Genomic DNA, 22,069 nt, shown 5'->3' on the forward strand with positions numbered 1-22,069 from the left:
CATGACTATCATGAATAATGCTATATGAACTTGGGGATGCAGGCACATCTTAGAGATCCTGATTTCAAATTTTTTTGGATATATAGCCAGACATGGGCTTGCTGGATCAAATAGTATTTCTACTTTTTAATTTTTTTTCTTTTTTTTTTTTTTTTATTTTCCCACTGTACAGCAAGGGGGTCAGGTTATCCTTACATGTATACATTACAATTACAGTTTTTACTTTTTAATATTTTTGAGGAGGCTCCATACTGTTTTCCACAGTGGCCACACCATTCTACATTCTCACCATCAGTGTCTAAAGGTTCCAATTTCTCCACATTTTTGCCAACACTTATCCTTTGTCCTTGATCACTGCCATCCTAACGAGCAAGAGGTGGTTCCCACTGTGGTTTTGATCTTTTCCCCCATTTCACAGGATGCCTTTTCACTGTGCTGTTTGCCATTTCCTTTCCTTTTTAGGTGGCTATAGTCCCACTTGTCTATTTTTTGGTTTTGTTTCCTGTGCTTTTGGTATCAAATCCAAGAAATCACTGCCAAGACCCATGTCAAGAAGTCCCCCACACTGTGTTTTCTGTGAGGAGCTTTATGGCTGCAGGTCTTACATGAAAGTATTTAATCCATTTTGAGTTGATTTTTGTTTATGATGTAAAGCTGGGGCCCAGTTTCACTTTTGTGTGTGGATATCTGGTTTTCCCAACACTGTTTGTAGAAGAGACTATTCTTTCAACATGTGTTTTCTGTCTTATGATGTCTCTTCCTCCGTAAAACTCATCAAAACTCCTCCACTTAAAATAAACCATGTCCTTAGGCTTGTTGCCTCTCATGTTGCTGCCACATCTCCTTTCTTGCTTCTCTTTTTATTTTGGCCATGCCCACAACACATGAAGTTCCTGGGCCAGGGACCGTATCAGAGCCACAGCAGCAACTGAAGCCACTGCAGTGACAACGCCTGATCCTTAACCCACTACCCCACAAAGGAACTCCCCTGCTTCTCTTCATAATTATAAAGCTGAGGAGTGAACTGTGACATCACCACTTCCCACCTTGCCTTCCATCTGCCCTTGCCCCCCGCAGGCATGTGCACCCACTATCCACACCCGCTGAAGACCAGGTGCAGTGGCTCCTTTGTGGTTCTCATTCCCTTTGCCTTCTCTTGTTACTTTTGTGACTTCTCAAGCCTCAGTTTCTCTGATGTGACAAGTGTAGGCTCTCCCCCCTACTTCATATCAATCCTCAGTTTCTTTCCCATAAATATCCAGGATTCTGCCCTTGACCCTCCTCTCCTGCTACATTTCACTTGTGATTCTCAACAGGGAGTTACAGTCCTTTAAAACTTATCATCCAAGAGTTCCCATTGTGGCTCAGCAGGTTAAGAAACTGACATAGTCTCCATGAGAATGTGGGTTTGATCCCTGGCCTCACTCGGTGGGTTGGGGATTCAGCATTGCTGCAAGCTGAGGCATAGGTCACAGACACAACTTGGACCCAGTGTTGCTGTGGCTGTGGTGCAGGCCTACAGCTGCAATTTGACCCCTCACCTAGGAACTTCCATATACTGCAGGTGAGGCTGTAAAAAAGAAAAAAAAATTAAAAATTTTTGTGCTTCAAAAGATATCATCAAGAAAGGGAAAAGACAACTCTCTGAATGGGATAAACTATTTTCAAATCTTATATGTGGTAAAGGGCTTGTATCTAAAATATAAAGAGTTCCTACAACTCAATAATAGGATAACTCGATTGGGAAAAAAACAAACAACAACAACAACAACAAAAAAAAAAAAAACAGCCATGAGCTGCACTGTATGCTGCAGATGTGTCTTGGATCTGGTGTTGCTGTGGTTGTGGCTGGCAGTTGCAGCTCTGATTTGACCCCTAGCCTGGGAATTTCCAAAAAAAAAAAGAAAAGAAAAGAAAGAAAAAAACAAACAACAACAACAACAGAAATGTATCATCCAAACTGGGACACTCTGGAGAATGAAAGAAGTGTCATTAATAATTATGTATGGTAACAGGTGTCAAGCAGGACTGTTCTGGTCAGCCTACCCATAGGGGCTGTTGTAAGGGTAATTAGGATTTGTTTTAATCAGGTATAAGATAATCAGACATGAAGATGATTGTCATGAAAGAAGAAGTTGTTATATGCACAGATTCCCAGAATCAGGAGGCACAGCCTGCCATGTAGGGCCACAAGGGGAAGCACCAGGGTTAGTCAGGAGGCAGAGGAAGAGGGGAAAACCTGGGCAAAGCCTTTATTGTGGTTTCCATGGGAATGACTGGGCAATGAGCTGCTTAGGATTGGCTAGTTTGAATAATTTCAATTAGTTCTTGGGCACATGGGCCCAGGTGGTTGGGGCAGTTGGATAGTGGCCCAAAGTGTGAGAGCCAATAAAGGAGGTGGTTGGGGTGTAGGCTCTGGATTGGTTGGTTTGCAGTTGAAAAGCACACCCTCAGGTGAGTTATTTATTATCTTCAGGAACTGGCTTGTCCTGGGATGAGGAGCAAAGCCCCAAATTGTCATCAGAATACAGAAAATAAAAGCCATGGCTAATACAGGAGTCTATGAGAGTCACTGAAGGGACATTTCCAAGACTGAAGAGGAGAGTGCTCCACTCCTGCCCTCCTCTTACCTCCCCAGGTAAAAGTGACTACGTCAGTGAGCCCGAGCCCCAGAGGCACATGCCATATCCTTCAGGTGTATGAAAACAGGAAACGTGAGCACCACTGCTTTGCACATTGCCATCCACCCCACACTGCTTAGGCTGACCTGACACACCTAATGCCCTGATTTCAAATCTGTATTTTTCACCTCAGGCTCCCCTGTACTTCTGAACTCTGCTGAATCCTGTGTTTACTCCCATCCTTCCCTTCACCTGGAGCCCTTTCTCCCCCAGTTCCACCCATCGAAAACCAGCTTTCATTTAATGTCCCGTTTACAGTGCTGTTTCTGAAAACATCTTAGTTGCCCTCTTTCAGGCTGGGCTCTGCGGAGTTTACAGTCCCCAACCCCAAGCTCTTCCTCTGCTGCCTTCATCTGTATCCATCCCTCCCGTCTTCCTATCTGGTTCAGCTGCAGGAACAGAGGGTGGAGGCATCCTCTCTGCTGAACATGGATGCTCTGAGACTGCATTCTGATGCGTTCCTCCAGAATAATGTATGTGTGTCCAAGTACCAATGTGTCACATCTTGGCAACATATTTAAATGAGAACAGAAGCCTCTGGGAAACATGATATTTTAGCTGATGTTCCTGATAACATATTACAGGGGACACAAGCTTCCCAGGGTGCTAATAGGCATTATACAGAACAAACGAGTTTGACTCTGGGTTAAACAGTTACAGTTTTCTGAACTACGGCACTTCCCACAGCTTTAGATACCAAGGAAACTTTAATAAAGACAGTCCTCCCAAGGAGAGGAAAAGGGAGTGTGGAGGTGGTTTTTGATTTTTGGTTTTTGTTTTCACAATTCATGTGGCCTTTTTTTTTTTTTTTCTCAGACTCATGGGACTGATGGTTTTGAAAAGCACTTTAGTCTAAGAGCCATGCTCCCGGGAGGCTGTGGGGCTGCGTGTAAACAGGTGGGACCACCTGCATCCTGCGAGTCACATTAGCTCACATGAGCTGGACCAGCACCTATGCAATCATCCCCAGCCTCCAATTAAGGTGACCTTTGTTCAGAGAAGCTAATATGTCCCATCTGCTCCTCTCTTTAGTCACCCCGGGGGACATCAGCAAAGCCAGCCCTGCCCCTCACCCTTGGCTCCAGTCAAGCTGATCAGCTTGCAGTTTCCTGGACACCAGGCAACGTTTTTCACCTCTGCACCTTCTCTCACGCTATATCCTTCAACTGAAGAAATACATATATCTGAAGATTATAATCTTAATATATCTAAAACCTAATGTACATAACTATATATATCTACATAGAACCATATATATATGAAGTTTGAGATGCACATATACATGGAGGTATACATGAAAGAAAGAGAAGCAAAGTGCTCTCCATGAATGGACCCATTTTTCAATATTTTCGATGTCCTGCATTTCACACCTACCATATCTTTCTTGTCAACTTGCTCTCCTGCCCTCCAAGGTGACTATTTCTAACCTCTCCTCCTAACTCTTCCTTTGCCCACATGCTCCAAGCAGATGACCCTACCCTATTTTCCAGGAGGAACTCTTGTATGGCCTACAATCCCCAGCTGAGCCCCTGAGCCCAGCCCCTGCCCGCCCTCAAGTCTTGCCCTCCACACTCGCTGGGCCAGCCCAGCCATGCTGGTCTTCTTTCAGTTCCCCAGACACAGCTTGCTCCCTAACACCAGGGCCCTGTGCAGGCAGCTCTGTCTCTGCTGTTTGGTACACTTGGTCTTGCCCTTAGCAAAGTAACTCTCACTCACCCTGCAGATCTCAGCTCAAACACCACTGCTCCCATGGCACTGGCCCTGAGCCCTGAGAACAGGTCCACCTGCTCTGTCATACATTCTCCTGGCACCCTCTTTGTTCAGACCCCTCATGGCCTCAAATAGTCATCATGCCATTCTTAAAGCCTAGACACTGTAAGGGTTGGAAAGTCCTGTGGGAGCAGGCACCCATCTACTTCTGCTTCTTAGGTTGCCCCTGACACTTAGAAATGCTCAATAATATTTACCGCACAAAAGAAAAAAAAGGAAAAAGTGAGTAAATGAATGAATACATGAAAGTGAAGTCTATAATGTCCATATTGGAAAATCTTAATCTAATAAGAAATGGAAGCTGTGGCTTGGCAAAGACTCCTCCCTTGACCAACCATTAACCAGGCCCCTCTCAGCCCACCTCTGGACTCAGCCTTGACTTTGGCTGGCTGAGTGCAGGCTCACGGGCTGACAAACTCTGAAAGCTCAGAAGACCCAGGACAAACTTGTACTTGCTTATAGCAAGCCTACCTGTCACATACCCAAGACGGCCCTGGAGAGAGAGCCATGGCCTTTTTCTGCCCAAGACCTGGCCTAGTCTGGCAGGCCTTGCCCGGGCAGCCAGCAAGCCAGTTCGAAAGTGCCTGGGGACCCATGGAAATGGCCATTCCCATGCTTGTGGGTGAGGCTGACCGGGAATGGGGACGTATCAGAGACTAAACCTCACCTTCCAAGATTTCCTAGAACGGAGCCTCTGAGGCAAAAACACCTCCTAGTTGTTCTCATTCCCTTAACGGCTGTGTTTTATGATGTGTTAAGTTTGGGGGGAAAAAAGAAAATTCCTCCAGCTGTGGAGTTATCCCAGCTGAAGGCATTGCGGGACGGTGATTTATGATCTGCTGAGTGCCAGCAGTGTGCGCGGCTCCACGAGAGGGCCAGAGAAGGGGGAGGCCAGGCCAGGGCGCCGCACCTCACACCACAGCGATGCCTCCATGGAGACCCTCCAGGTGGAGGTGGCCCCAGTGGGCTCAGGGCTCCCCGTGTGCCAGAGCTGTCTCCAAGCCTTTTAAGCTATTGGCCTTCTGTTCCAGTCACCGTGAGAGTCTGAGCATGGCCTTGGTTCATGGAGATTCTTTGACTCAAGCACCAGTCTCCTAAGCTGGGGGCCCCGTGGGCAGCTCTTTCTGGCCTGGGGCCCCTGCAGCCTTTCCCCACCTCGGCCACTGGGCTCAAGATAAGCAAGGTCTGTTTGTCCCAGAGGCTGACCCGGTGACCTCAGAGCAGACTTCGTTTGCCAGTTTCCCCCCTTCCAGACCTAGATGTGAGGGCTCCTCTCCACTGGTTTCCTTCCCTGGGAGGCAGAAGGCTGTGCCAGGGGAGAGGATTTCACAGTTGGCCGACCCGGGAGGCTTAACCTTACTGGTCACGTGGTGGGGAGCCATGCCAGGCTTTGAGCAGAGTAACTTCATTAGAGGTGACAGGCTCTCCAAAACGGGCAGGCACAATAACTGCTGGTGTGGGCGTGTGGGTGCCCTGTAGTGGGGGGATGACAAGATGGACAGGCTTTCGTGGCAGGAAACCATTTAGAGGTGGTCCTGAAGGACTGAGGCAAGACCTGACCTGACGGCCTCCCACCTTCCCTCTCTGATGGGTCGCATCCCCCCCTCTCAGAGCTCACCTGCAGATTCCCCTCACCCACCGCCGGAACTGCTTGGAACCCTGGACCAGTCTCGACAGGGAACAGAGGTAAATAGCCAGGGTTGGGGGAAGGAGTGAGAATGTGGGGCTTCCGGTCCCAGAGACGCCTCCAGACCCAAAGAGTAGGTGCTCTGGGTTCCGTGGGCTCTGGGGTAGGGGCAGGGATGCTGGCAAGTGGACAATGGGCTCACACCGGAAGTGCCAGGGTATCCATGTTTCTGTTCAACAAGAGGCTCACTGTCAGCTCCAGATCCAAGCAGAAAAACAGGGGAAGCCTGAGCCCCAGCAGGGAGCCAAGCAAGGGTGGAGGGCTAGAGCATGGCTAAAGCCAGCTCTGGCTGTGACTTAAGAGTCCTGGGCTCGGGAGTTCCCATCGTGGTGCAGTGGTTAACGAATCCGACTAGGAACCATGAGGTTGCGGGTTCGGTCCCTGCCCTTGCTCAGTGGGTTAACGATCCAGCGTTGCCGTGAGCTGTGGTGTAGGTCGCAGACTCGGCTCGGATCCTGCGTTGCTGTGGCTCTGGCGTAGGCCGGTGGCTGCAGCCCCGATTAAGCCCCTAGCCTGGGAACCTCCATATGCCGCAGGAGCGGCCCAAGAAATAGCAAAAAAAAAAAAAAAAAAAAAAAAAAAAAAAAGACAAAAAAAAAACTTAAAAAAAAAAAAAAAGAGTCCTGGGCTCCAGCAAGAACCAACTACTCTCCCGCTCACTGAGGGTAATGATGGGATTCCCCACTGTGCACAGTGATACTGCTCAGCAGGGAGGCCCAGCCCTCATGTCCCAGGCTGCTGGCGCCGCTCTCCCTGACCCATCATGCAAAGAACAGGCATTCAACTAATGTTTAGAGTTAGGATGAACTCGCCCTGCTTCCCCTTCTTACATCATGTATGTAGTCGCTCATTTAACTAATGTGTCTGCGTGCCAGAAAACACATTAAGCACTGGCAAAACAAAAGGAAAATGGTGACGTTGGAAATATGTTTCACCAAGGTTAATCCAAAGGTAAATAATGCAATTATTACCCCAACTGTAAAGTTTTAATATTGTGGTCTGTTTTTTTCTTTTTTTTTCTTTTTTTTTGTCTTTTCTCAGGTGTGATGGGTTTTTTTTGTAAGAGGAAAATCACATGGAAAATTAGAGAAAAACAGTTCTGAGAGGAAATGTTTCTTTTCTTTCTTTTTTTTTTTTTTTGGTCTTTTTTTCCTTTTTAGGGCCGCACCCCGCGTGGCATACAGAGGTTTCCAGGCTAGGGGTCTAATTGGAGCTGTAGCCGCTGGCCTACTACAGAGCCACAGCAACGTGGGATCTGAGCCACGTCTGCAACCTACACCTCAGCTCACGGCAATGCCTGATCCTTAACCCACTGAGCAAGGCCAGGGATCAAACCCGCAACCTCGTGGTCTTAGAATTGTTAACCACTGAGCCACGACAGGAACTCCTGAGAGGAGATGTTTCTGTTCTTAGCCCAGCCCAGTGCTGACCTGTCCTGTCTGAGGGGACCCTGGCTTAGAAAAAAAGTTGGTACAGGACCAAGAAAGTGACCCATGAAAGCTGATCCCAGCAACCAGGTCCCACAGGGCTCAGTACCCACCCTTCCTTCTCAACACATCCTTGAGAAGGATGACTTGTCTTCTAGATGGATCCAAATATCTCTGGCCCAGGGAAAGTCATCATGTGAAATGAGCCTCACAGTCTCACTACTATCTGTGGATAGATGAACAGCCATACTTAAGGGAATGGCCATGATTTTACTTCCCATCACAGGAGGAACACACATACAGACCACAACCACAAGAGGACACCATGTACTGGGCCACTGCAAGGCCAAGTACACACAAGCAGGGCCAGTGTGAACAGTGTGCTACACCTTGTGGCTGTCTTATGAAGGAGTCGGGTGAGCCCCTACTTTGACTCGAGCCCTGTCTCTTTCTCTTCTTGTTCTCCCTCTGTCTCTCTGGCTTCTGTTTGATTCAGTAAGTGAGTCATGTCTAGTCAGGTTTCAGGATGAACTTGGCTCTGAATCTACCATCAACACCTGCTCCAGCTCCAGAACACACTGGGTGAGGGGTTTTAACTTAGCTGAGCAGCTGCACACGTGGAGAGCAGAGCCTGGGGTTGACCCACACTGTGACTTATTTTATTTTTAGCCAGTAACCTTTGGTTTACCTGTTATCAACAGAAGCAGCTAAGCAAAAACAATTCCCAAATTCGGAAGGATTCCCTTAACAGAGATTTCCCAAAATGCCTTATGGGTCAGGATGGTGATTTTCTACTCATTGTTACCAGCATGCCTCTTTGGAATGATGGTCTGAATATTAAATACTTTCAACTTAAGAAATCTAGTTGTCTGCACTGTATCATGAAAATGCAAAGTGTCTCCTTTCACTCCACAGAAAAAGGAAAATTCCTGAGGGCTCTCCGTGACAATACGAGGCTACTTATTCACTCTGTTTCTCCAACCTGCTTCACCAAAACACCAGGAAAATGAATCCTGAAAACAAAGTACTGTCATTCATTCATCCATGCAAAAATATGAAGTACTTGAAATTAAGGAGCAGGGACATACACAGAGGACAGTATTGGTGAAAATGTGCTTAGATTCGCAGAGCCAAGCCCAAGCTGTGGACCCTGACTCAGCACCAACACCACACTTCAGTGTTGGCTGTAGAGAGAAGGGCTTCCTGCAGAGTGGAGAGGAATAACCATGGAAATGATTCAAGACACCAGAGGGGAGGAAACATACAACCAGAGGCTGAAGAATACTGACAAGATGAAAACTATGATTCCACAAAACAAGAATTAAAGGAGAAAGAAAGAAGGAAGGAAGAAAGGGAGGGAGGGAGGAAGGAAAGTAATAGGAGAACAAAAGGAGTTTAAAAGGGAGCTGATGGTGCTTGGGGAAAACTTTCTTGCTCATTAATCCAACCCAACCCTTTTGTCTTCCTGCTGGTTTGGCCATTAATGAGGTAAATGAAACTTCATGTAAAATGTGCTTCCCATCTGCTTGTGTGAGAATTAGGTTTTCAACCCAAGTTCCTCCATAACAGTATTCAGTGTTATGAGAAACTACATAAATATCTACAAAATGTCTGTCAATGTCTACCAGGCCTGCAAAACCCTCCAAGTGAGAAAAGAATGACGGGTGAATGTTATACAGAACCAAACATCATGTATGATAAAGACATTTTCAAATACACCAGGCATCAGGGAATACAGAATTCACAAGCTGATCCTGGAAAAACCATTGGAAGATGAACTCTAATCAATGAAACGGAGTTTCTATAAATTCATGGAAGAGACAAAAACAAATTTGCTCTCACATTCTGATATTTAATTCACTAACCCTTCTTCCTACAGTCATAATTTCATACCAGAAGCTGAGAGAGGGATGGCATTTTCTACATGCAAGTCCTCCTCTAAATCCAGCAGATGCTAATATACTAATGTGCACTAGGCAACTCCAACAGAAGCACGTGGAATGCAGTCTTTCCCAAACTTCTTTGATTCAAGAACCCTTTTCTTTTGGAGTCTTATTGGACAGGTTTCTGCAGAATATACCTAAGCATTTCAGGATAGCATGTTCATGCCACAAACCAATGCCTACTGTATGAACAATACTCCAAAATACTGACCTTATATGATATGATAGATGAGTAATCAGTTTCTCTGTTCATTCATTCTCCATTCGTCTTTTACAGAGGACCTATTCTATTTAGGCATCATGCTAGGTAATAGTGGCTCAAAGCAGAGTAAAGCACAGGCAAGCCTACAGCAAGTTCATGGGAAAGTCATCAATTAATGATTACAGAATGTTGGAGTTCCCGATATGGCTCAGTGGTAACAAATCCTGCTGGTATCCATGAGGACTCAGGTTCCATCCCTGGCCTTGATCAGTGGGTTAAGGATCCGGCGTTGCTGTGAGCTGTGGTGTAGTTGCTGTGGCTGTGGTGAAGGCCAGCAGCTGCAGCTCCAATTCAGCCCTCAGCTAGGGAACTTCCATATGCCTCGAGTGCAGCCCTAAAAAAGAAGCAAACAAACAAAAAAACAATTACAGAATGTTGTTTGCTGTAGTAGTACAATCTAAGAGTCTAGGAGCAAGAATGAAAATAGTATATTATCTTCACAAGTCTACACCTATTTCAAGGAGGGGGCTAAGAGTAGAATATGACACTGTCCCCGCCTGCCCTACTCAGAAGAAATGTGTGTGGTAGGGTAAGTGTAGACATGCCAGGAGTCACACCCGCCTGACTGTCAGTGCATCTGGGTGTGGGTGACCAGGGAGCGTGAGAATGAGAGTAAAAGGGAGAGAGTGCTCAATGTGTATGTTTGTGATTCTCCAGGAGTGGAATTCTCAGTCAGGCCAGACCATAGCAAAAGCAGCCTCCTCAGCCCCCAGATCTATTGAGGTTTTCCCAGCCTGTCTCCCAGCATTACCCAGTCATTCATTCTGGAGCATCTCCTTGCCCTCTCAGGTTCCTGCCCCTCATGGACCTCCCTGGCCACAGGGGCAGAGCCGGCTCCTGGCCTCCTCATTACCATGATGAGCAGGGGCCTCTTCTCACTAAAACCACTGATGAACCCCAACCAAAGTGTATTCCTAGGTTCTTCGTTCTTATTACACTGCTGTATTTGACTTGTTTTATTACAACTTATTGTTCTATCTACCCACCTTCAACCTAAGCTCCCTGAAGGTCTACAGCCAGAGAAAATGTGAGCAACCCTGCTCAACCCCGGGCTCCCCTTACAAATCCCTTACTCACAGTCCTTGGCTCTGAATGGAACCTGGCAGTCTCTATCCCCTGATGGTTCTCCCACACAGAACCTGACCTGAGATGCTAGGGGGCGGCCACTGTGCACAAATGCCATCACTTAGCTCTGGAGGCAGCAGTCAGGACCAGCGGCCACAGACATTATCTCCCCTGAGAGGGCATTAGAACTGCTCCCATAAGTATGGCAGCTCAGGCATCCCAGGCGCCAACTTGCCCCTGTGCTCAATGGCAATCCAGCTGGAACAGTCACTGAGGGACCCACACACCATTTTAATTTGTGGGGTCAATAACCCTCAGACTGCAATGCTGCGTCTCTGATTTGGCCCTTTACTGCAAGTAGCTTTAATGTTCTGCTTTATTTTATGTTACATACCGGCAGAATTCCCTATAAAAAAGCACTTTAACACTGCAGTACTGTGCTCTTCAGATGCATTTTCCTAAAGAAGGAAATACTGCTAACGAATGCATTTCTGTTTGTCCTGTAAAGCACCTTTTCTACGTTGGGTTTGTGAGAGGACTGGTTCTGGATGGCTGACCTCTCAGTGGTGATCCTGAGCAGAAAATATACTGTTAGATATTCCAAAGGTGCTCTCTGGGTATAATTAACCAATTAATTATAATTTATTACTAATTTTGTCCTTTCTTTCCCAACATGTGTTTAAGTCTATACAGTCCCCTCTAAATATTCCTTTAACTCTCACAGAACTTTTTTTTTCATATGTTTTTAATTGTACTACTTTCATCATCAGTTCAAACTTATTTTGACTACTTTTCCTTCGTCCCAATATTTATTTAAAAATACATTTAAGTTTCAGATATATATGGCTTTTCCAGTTATCATTCTGTTACTAATTTCTAGCATAGCTACATTTGGTTTAGAAAACATACTGTTTATGATTTCAAGATTTTGGAATAAGTTGAAACTTGCTTTTGGTCCTGAGTACAGTCATTTTTGGTGGGAGAGTTATTTTGTGTCATGAAAGCTTTAAAAAAAAAAAAGCATAATTCTACAGTAGTTGGGTGCAGTGTTTTATGTATGTTCTCTGATTAGTTGGGTATAGCATGTTCTTCTATACTGATTTTTTCTTTTTTTTTATTTATACAACAGAAAATTATTTTAAAATTCTGAAGGGTAAAAGTCTGATATCAAGGTGTTGGCAGTATTGGTTTCTTCTGAGGTCTCTCTCCTTGGCTTGTAGATAGCTGCTTCTTCCTATAGTCTTCCTGATTTCTGCTTGTTCTATTATTTGCTAGAGAGGTTTAAACCTCTAATTATTATTTTGTATTTGCCTATCTATAATTTTTTATTTATATATATATATGCTTAATTTATTTTGTATATATGTTTTATATATTTTAAAGTCTTATTATTAGGTGTATGAAAATTGAGAATGGTCATATATTTCCAGGTAAACTCTCTAGTAATGCTTTTTGCCAGAATTCTATTTTGTCTAAAAGTAACATACTACATCAGCTTTCTTTTGGCCAGTGTTTGCATCCTTCTTTATACCATTTTAAGCTTTATGTTTTATTTTTAGATTTATTTCTTGATATTCATCACTTACCTTGAGCATCTGATCCACTAATCACTTATTGTAATTACTGCTATCTTTCTTCAGTCTACTCTCTTTTCATATGCCTTTTATTTGCACTATCTTCTATATTTCTTTTTCTTTCCTATCTTGGCATATGTGTTACCTCCTCTTAATTTGGAAATTACACACTTTCCTATTCTTTTAGTAGTTATAATAAAATCTACAAGACACATTTAAAGTTATCAAAAGCTAATATTAATTGTTAAATGTACTCCTCTTGAATAGTACAAGAACTTTAGAATATTTTAAATCTATTTATATCTCTCCTGACCAACACAATAATGTTATAATGTATTTTAATTCAGTATGTGTATTTTAAAACCAACAAAATATTTAACCTTTTCTCTGCACCTAACTCCATTTTTAACTTATCTGGGATTATTTTCTGGTATTTTGGGGGGTTTTTTTAGGCCTTTTTGGGGGGCGGGGGGGCAGCGCTATACCCACGGCATATGGAAGTTCCCAGGCTAGGGGTCAAATTTGAGCTACAGCTGCTGGCCTGCACCATAGCCACAGCAATACGAGCCACATCTGCAGTGACTTATACCACAGTCCACAGCAACACCAGATCCTTAATTCACTGAGAAAGGCCAGGGACCAAACCCGCATCCTCATGGATACTAGTCAGATTCATTATCACTGAGCCATGACGACGGGAACTCCCATTTTCATTTTTAGAATTTCCTTTAGGGTACTCTGCTGGAAATGAATCCAGTTTTGTTGCCTGAAAATATATTTATGTCACTTTCATTCTTGCAAGATTTATAAATCAATATCTGGGCACTTGGGATGCTTATTTTTACTAAGTTGGTCACTGCTTCTAGGCCATTTAAGTTGATACAAAGCATCTATCTATCTACCTACCTACTACCTACTTATCATCTATCATGTATTTACCAATATATCTATTACTTATCTATTAACTATCTCTCCATTTGACATCTAAATACTTCCTGAGTACATATTGTTGTTTTCAATTGAGAACTATCAAGTTTTTACTTGTTCTATATTACACCTGTATCTTTTCTTTCACATTGAGTCCTCATTCACAAGGACACAAAGGATGACAAATATCCTATAATTACTCATTTGCCAGTATTACAATAGTCTCAAAATAATAATCCAATACTACTCCATCAGTTACTACCAAAATCAAAATTCCTTTGCCCATACTATATCCATTCTCCCTCATTTTTAAATGATTATTTCTACCTTGTTAGGTCATAGAGTCATTTGCCTACTATAATTTCTCCCTTGTGACTCATATTTCAAAACATTATGTAGGTTTTCCAGCTGTTCCCCTCACTCACTTTTAAATGGACCTTCTCTTTTCTTCATCCCTATTATCCCTGTCCTGCTCAGTTTTGATTCTGGTTTCTCCTCAGTGTGGGACTCTGTTCTGTAAAAGAGTCTTGGCTGGTCAGATTTTAGAGTAACTAAGAGCTAGGCTGCTCCATCCCTGTCAGGCCTCATTATCACATGTTGCTTGCATGCACTCACTTCTGAGGTAGGCAATGGTCATACTCATCCAGTTCCAGTTGCTGTCCTCAAATTAGCCCACCACTTTCCAGTGAATACCTGATGGCTAATTTGGGGTCCATCTGTTTGTAAATACCTGCTGGCTAATTTGGGGTCCATCTGTTTGTAAATAAAAGGTCTTTCAGCACAGAGTGGGAGAAGCACTGATGAAGGAATCAGGAGGGAGAGATGAGTGTGAGGAGGCTTCATGGATGAGCCATGGCTCTGAGGCTGGGCCATGAAGGGTAGTCAAGGCAGGAATGAATTTTGACATTCCCCAGGGATCTGCCCTTGGCCTCCATCTCACTTTGGAAGAGCTCATCCATTACTATGCCTTCAAACACCACCTTCAAGACAAACTCCTCCAAGATCTACAGCTCAGGAATTTTTTTTTTTTTTTTTTTTTTTTTTTTTTTTTAGGGCCGTACCTGGGGCATATGGAAGAGGTTCCCAGGCTAGGGGTCAAATTGGAGTTGCAGCTGCCGGCCACAGCCATAACCATGGCAACTACACCACAGCCATAGCAGCTACACCACAGTTCACAGCAACACCAGATCCTTAACCCACTGAGTGAGGCCAGGAATCAAACCGGCATCCTCATGGATATTAGTTGGGTTTGTTTCCACTGAGCCACATGGGAACTCCTCAGGAGTCCTTTTAACATCAGACCTGTACAGACACTTGGAGACATAAGCATAACAAATTCAGCATAGCCCAAACCAAGTGTTTGCCTTTCCCCCTAAACTTTGTCACTGCATCTCACAAGTTAGATGTATGTTTCATTCTCATTTATTTCAATACGTTTCTAATTTATTTTTTTACCCATAAGATTTTTAGAATCATTGTTAAATTTCCAAATACTTTAGAATTTAAAAAATATTTTTACATTATTGATTTCTAGCTAATTCCATAACATACTTACATAGTTTCTTTCCTTTCAATTATATTGAAACTTACTTTGAACCCCAAATATAGTATCTGATGAATGTTCCACATGAACTTGAAAAAAAATGTGTATTCTGCTATAGTGTTCTATAAATGTCAATTAGGTCAAGCTAGTTGATAGTATTATTCAAATCTTTTATATCCTTACTGATTTTCTGTCCACTTAGTCTACCAATTACTGAGAAAGGAATGGTGAAACCAATTACAGTTGCAGATTTTTCTGTCCTTCCATTCTTCTCAGTTCTACCAGTTTTTGCTTCATATATTCTGAAGCCCTGGATTTGAAATGCTATCTTTAGCATACAATATATATTAAATATTCACAAATATATATGGGTCTATAGAGTCTATTTCTTGACTATTTTATTCCACTAATCCATTTATATATCTCTGCAGTAGTAACACATTGTTTTAATTACTGACTATAATACTTTGATTATTGCTAAGGCAAACCCTCTCCCTTCCCCACAATTAATTTTTCCTTTTAAAAATATCTTGGTTCTTTTCATGCATTTACTATTCATTTAGAATATGAGCATCAACTGGTCAAGTTCTTGGTAAGTTTAATCTTAGTATTTTATACACTTTATAAAATATATATTATATATCCCTGTCACTCAGAGATATTTTCCTATTAAAGACAGATAACAGAAGTCAGGCAACTTTTTCTTTAAAAGGCCAGATGATAAATATTTTAGACTTTATGGGCCATGTGATCTCTGGCACTTCTAACCTTGCCATTGCCATTGTAGCACAAAAGCAGCAACAGACAATATGTAAATAAATGGCCATAAAAGTCTATTTACAAAAACAGGCAATAGGTCATATCTGGCCTGCAGACCACAGTTTGCTGACCCCTGATATACAGAAAGATTAATTTTTGGCACCTAAGTATCCTTTACTCAGACTTCATAATGAATATTCTAGTTGTATATTTTACTTGAGTCTATTATTTCTATGTGGGCAAAATACATAAACAAAAGATCATTATATTCCAACTTTCTAACATTTATACCATTTATTCCTTTTTGTAGTCTTATTGCTTTGGCTAGATAACTCTAGAGCAGTACTCATCTATAGAGCTAGGAGGAGGTACTGCTAATCAGAAGGCCCTATTTTTTTTGTCTGTTTTGGGTTTTTTTAAAAGCCATGCCCACAACATATGGAGGTTCCCAGGCTAGGGGTCAAATGGAAGCTGCAGCTGCCTGCCTCAGCCAAAGGAATGTGGGATCCAAGCCCTGTCTGTGACCTACACCACAGCTCACGGCAACACTGGATCCTTAACCCAATGAGTAAGACCAGGGATCGAACCTATGTACTCAAGGATCCTAGTCTGATTTGTTTCCACTGAGCCATGACGGGAACTCTTATTTTTTTCAATTCCAAATATCTTGCTATTATTGTCTAAAAAATGTTCAAGTTTTAGATATGACAGCTGCATTAGATCTCTTTTAAGGTTTCTCTTAATTCAATTTGTTTCATTATGAGGTCTTTAGTTACTGTTTTTACATTGTGGTTGTGGACAGACTGAGTATTCCACTGAGCAATCCATTATCTGCACTGAATACCCTTGACCTGTTTTTACTTAGTGAATGTTCCAGTCTTCTGGTTCAATTACTTGAAGCTCAAGACAATACGGAGGAAAATTAATTCTTCCCAAAGATTAAGAAAAATTAACTAGGAAATGATACTTGCTTTAGAGTTATTTAAGGTATTTTTCTTTGAGATTTATCAATAAAAATAAATCATTGAAATGACCTCTGAGTAACAATTGTAAACTTAACTGAAAATTCAATAGTATCCTAGACAGATTGGGAATGAAAGGTCTAAAGCAAAATAAATTACTAAGACTTACATGAGAATAAAACCTACAGTGCTTATTTCTAAAAGTTTGGGTCCAACATATAAGTTCATCAAGCACATACAACTTTAAAAATACATATTTAAAGTTGAAAGTTAACATATGCATAGATGTTTCTATTTAAATATTCAAAAATTTTCCCTTGATAAGCATTCATATACTCCTAAAGGTGTCAGTGGAAGTTTCATATTTATATTCTAGGCAAAAACTGATGTATTTTCAGTGTGAAACTTAATATTTCAATTAGTCAAAAATTTTAAATTTGGAATTCGCTTTCCAAAAATGAAATAAAAACAAGAACAATCAGTATTCCATATTTACTTAATTTCTGTGAAAAATTAAAAAATTAGTCCAGCTATAAAAATATGAGGCATAAAGAAAAGACATGTTTATCACAAAGAATTGTGGAATTTTCTTTACAATAACATTTCGAGACCCAAATAATAAAAATACTTCAGGCAATACACGGTAAATCTTTTAATTTAAATCAGAGCATAGAATCCCTCTCAGAAATATTACTATTATATCTATTTTTTATAATAATGTAAACTAAAATTAGTGATATAAATATTAAAATCCAGTTATCAGAATTAAATGAACATTTAGCATAGACTATTATTTATACAAACAATGTAAATGGGTAAATCATCAATTCCATTTAATATAAAGTACATTTCTGGAGTATTATTATTTTAAAAATGAGAATTATCTATTTTAATGCAACCAATTCAAGTATTCATTCAGCCAAGGGGGCAAAATAAGCCTCTTAAAAATTCAAGATTGACAGATTAATATCAGAAACTTTCTCAATATAATGCATAGATATTCTGATCTCCACTGAACTACATCATACAAAGACATGTATCACTCACTTCATAGTTTATAATTAAGTACAACTAGTCATTAAAATTCCTTGACCAAAATATCATGTAAGCATATGAGGCAAAGTCCTCAAGGTGAATATAATAATGGCCACATACTTTCAAAAACAGAATATGGAAGTTTTCATTTTCACAACTATGAATTTGGTTTTCCAAAATGTGGTTCCCAAAGCCAACTTCTAAATGTTACAGCAGAGGTAGGGCAGTAATGGAAAGGAATGATTTAATGGAATTCTGAAGAAAAAAATAATTATCATAGATTTTAGTTTGAAAAATATATCTGGCATAAGAGATACTCAGAAGTAAGTAATAATGCTTACATCAAAGATTATTGGTTAGCTAAAGGGCAGAGAGCAAGAGACAAAGTGTAGTATTTGCTTTTAACAAAGCAGACTGAGTAATATGTTAAGTGTTAGGGTGGGATAGGAAAGAACTCAAGACGGGCAAAAATTTCCTCTTGGGCTTTCTATATAAACATCTAGTTTAGTTTTGGACCTTTCACCAGTGTGCTCATATGAGAGGAGGAACTCTACCCACCCATGAAAATGCTTCCCAGACCAACAGGTCCTTGTCCAGCTGCTCTAGAAAGGCAGCTTCTGAGGCTCCTGGGGCTCCACAGGAGTGTGAAAGTATAGGAAAATGGAATCCAACTTGAGTAGAAAGTTAATTCGTCCTAATTGGATTCTTCAGTAACCTAAATTATTCAAATACCACCTAAAAGTACAGCCTCTAGCTAAAAAATGTAGGTAAGTATCTATCTTGAATATGCCTGTAAGAGGTCATGATGTGATCCTGTGACCTTGTGATCCTGAAAATCCTCAGCTCCTGCTAGCTGTGTTTTCAAATAAAATCATAAATAATATAGTTTAAGCCCTTTATTGCGCTCTGAAATTCCCTTCAAACCAAACAGGCTGCAGTTGTTTTAGGTAACTTTCATTTCATTGAAAAATGTAGGAGGGTACCTGATAATACCTAAGTAAGATCAGTGGGTAAACACCCTTCACCCCAACCAAATGATGCTGCCTTCAGGGAGTTGTCAGAAAGAAAGTCAAATGATGCACCAAGAAAGTACATTTGCATGAGCAAAGCCCTTCAGCACAGCTCCAACAGGTTCTTTATGAGGAGGCTCCAAGCTACTTGGTAATTTCAAGTGTGAGGCAACAGAAATCTTTCTTTCTTTCAAGTCAGAAGCTTCTGAAGAACTTCAAGTACAATTTTATAACAAAAGATATACTGCTCCTAAATGTATACATATATATGTGAAAAACGATGGAATGTTAATTGACTACCAATATCCACTTTAAGAGAACACAGTCATAATTTTCAACCACAAACATTTAACCAAGAACTTCTTTACGTAAATATATTTTTTTAAATGTCGGGAAGATAAATGATAATAATGTAATTCTTGGTCTAGAACCAGTTAACTAAAGGTTAACTGAACAGGAGGAACCGACTCTTAAATCGCCATCTCTTGACATTATCACTGGACAAATCAAATTTAAACCGTTTTTAAAGATGTAGCCTCAGGTCTCCCAGGTAACCCTAGTTCATTATCACTCAGCATTGCCTAAAAAAGAAATCCTAAAAAAGATTGAAGGTAGCTGTTTTGTTATTTTTTTTTATTACCCATATTCTCTTGATGCCCTAATGATTAATATAACTAATCTGTGATATAAATGATATCTTTTTTATTACATGCCAATGACTTTGTCATTTTAGTTGCAAGTAAATATCCTGAAATTGCTATTCAGATATTTATGGAAAATAACTTTAGATATGTTACTTCGATAACATGGTATTATGGACAAAGCATGTGTTTGGGCCTTAGGAGACTTCAGTTTCAATCTTGGTTATTCCACTTGCTATCTGAATGACATGATGAAACAAACTTCACTGCCCGGAACTTGATGAACTTTGTCAGTAGCTTAAGAGCAAAACTAGTGTCCGCCTCAAGCAGTGACAACTCAATGAAAGCATGTAGGTAAAAGAGCTTTATAAACTGTAATGTGTTATACAATGCTCATCTTTGTATTCTTTATTGTTATTAAAATTTATGCAGTGAGACTTACCTTTGTTTGGATCATTCCACAACGTTGTTGTCTCATTTGGCCCACTATATTCATGATGTTGAACTGTAACAAGAATACAGCAATTCTGCATTATCCATATAGGAGAAAACACAAAGCCATAGATGCCAAACGAGCACTCCATACTTCTTTACAGTAAAAGATATGTTAAGATTTAATCGGAAAGTTCTCATTTTCAGTCATAAAAAATGTACTATACACAACCTAGTCTAATGGATAAGGGAGACTTGTTTAATTTGTTTTCCAGTAAAAAACAGGAAGCAATCATTTATAATAAGAAATGTTCTCCAAAAGAAAGTAACAACAAATTTGCCCCTGTGTATATTTTTCTGTTCTCCAAAGGGAGAACTTAAAGCAGCACTGTGATTCTGCAAAAGTCTGAGGCAGAGAAGACTTTTTCTGGCTACAACAGTAACACAGCTGTTTCTCACATAAAGAGCCCTCTCAACTCAAACGGAGACCCTGAGCAACAGTTGGCCCAAAACCAGATTCCGCACCTGTGCGTGGGGACCAGCACTACCCTGTGTGGTCACTAAGCTGGTGCAGGTCTGCAAAGGGCTGGACCAAATTGAGATGAGTCCAGAAACTGGTAATAAGTGTTTAGAAACTCCTAAGGCAATCTGACATGGGTACAGCAGAGGAGCTTTGTCCATCAAACAGGATATAGACCAGCTCAAGCATTGCTGAACTTGCCTGAAAAGTCACGTGTGGTGCAAACTGCGGACTGGTCGTGTGCAGTAAGACTACATGAAATTTAAGGTTTGTCAACTATAGTCCAAAAGTACATAAAAATCAGAGAAAATGTAAGCATTCTTTTATTTTTATAACTTGTCATTTCTATAATAATTTAAAATTTTAATTAAGCCTTTACTGGTAAATGATAAAAAATGTACAGAGATTCTGTATATCTTTCACCCAGTTTCCCCTAATTATACCATCTTATGTAACTAGGGTATAATATCAAAGCCAGGAAATTGACATTAATACAATCCACAGAGCTTATTCACATTTTGCACTTTACATGCAATCATCTGTAAGCATGTGTGTGCATGTATGCGTATGCAGTTCTATACTATGTTATCTCATACGAAGAGTCCTATAATTACAACCTCAATCAAGATACATAATTGGGGAATTCCCTTCATGGCTCAGCTGTTAACGAACCCGGCTAGGACCCACAAAGATGCGGGTTTGATCCCTGGCCTCACTCAGTGGGTTAAGGATCCAGCATTGCCATGAGCTGTGTTGTAGGTCACAGCTGCGGCTCGGATCCCGTGTGGCTGTGGCGCAGGCTGGCAGCTGTAGTTCCGACTCTACCTCTAGCCTGGAAACTTCCACATGCCACAGGTGCAGCCCTAACGCCCCCCCAAAAAAAAGATACATAATTGTTCCACCACAAGACATCTACTTATTATCCTTTAAAAGTACCCACTCACCCCAACCCCCAACCCTTGGCAACCAATAATCTGTTCTCCACTTCTATATAGTTTTTTTATTTCAAGAGGATTATGTAATGGAATCATGCAATATCTAACTTTTTGAGATTAACTTTTTTCTTTTTTTTCCATTTAGCCTAATTGCCTCAAGATTCATCCAAATTGCTGAGTGTATCAATAGTTCATTACTTTTTATTGCTAAGCTTATTCCACAGTATGGACATGGACCAATTTTTTAACCACCAACTTGTTGAAAGGCATCAAGGCTGTTTCCCAATTTGGGGCTATTATAAATAGATCTACTATGAACACTCATGTACATGTTTTTGTGTGAACATAAGTTTTCATTTTTCTGGAGTTAATAACCAAGAGTGCTACTGCTAGAGTTCTATGGCAAGTTTAGTCTACTTTTATTTTTTTAAAAACAAATTTTAAAACTATTTTCCAGACTGGATATACCATTTTACATTCCCACAAGCAACGTACAAATAACCTAATTTTTTGAGATCTTCACCAGCATTTGGTGTTGTCATTATTTTCATATTAGCCTTTCTGGTAGATGCCTAGTGGTATTTCACCATAGGTTTAATTTCATTTCCCTAAAGACCAATGAAGCTGAGCATCTTTTCCTTTGCTTATTTGTCATCAATACATTCACTTTGTTGAAATGCCAAGTCTTTTACCCATTTTCTAACTGAATGCCTTTTTTTTTTTTTTTTTTTTTTGCCACACCCACTGCATGTGGAAGTTCCTGGGCCAGGGACTGCATCCCAGCCACAAATGTGACCTATGCCGCAGCTGCAGCGACACTGGATCCTTCAACCCACTGTGCTGCGCCAGGGAACTGGTGTCCCGCTTCGCCCCCCCCCCAGAGACAAGAGGGATCT

The 22,069-nt window shown here is 41.2% G+C and overlaps 1 protein-coding gene across 13 annotated transcripts in view; it reads right to left on the minus strand.

The window, feature by feature from the left end:
* PTPN20 (protein tyrosine phosphatase non-receptor type 20) overlaps positions 1-22,069 on the minus strand; it is a 113,676-nt gene that overhangs the window by 21,556 nt on the left and 70,051 nt on the right. For 6 of the 13 annotated variants that reach the window (XR_014827771.1, XM_084996801.1, XM_084996807.1 and 3 more), the window contains one exon: positions 19,729-19,791. Coding sequence is in view for 11 of the 13 variants with exons in the window: in XM_084996801.1 (XP_084852927.1) it covers positions 19,729-19,791 (63 nt within the window). In the remaining 2 variants the exon portion in view is untranslated. Of the gene's footprint in view, positions 1-9,719; positions 9,854-17,077; positions 19,241-19,728; positions 19,792-22,069 lie in introns of those variants that run through there. The other 7 variants (XR_014827772.1, XM_084996802.1, XM_084996803.1 and 4 more) reach the window with 3 other exon arrangements.

Source organism: Sus scrofa, chromosome 14 (genome assembly GCF_054392235.1).
Source record: "Sus scrofa isolate SSC_HxYL_T2T_F1_AM1 chromosome 14, Sscrofa_HxYL_maternal_Yorkshire_Landrace_v2.0, whole genome shotgun sequence".
Taxonomy (NCBI): domain Eukaryota; kingdom Metazoa; phylum Chordata; class Mammalia; order Artiodactyla; family Suidae; genus Sus; species Sus scrofa.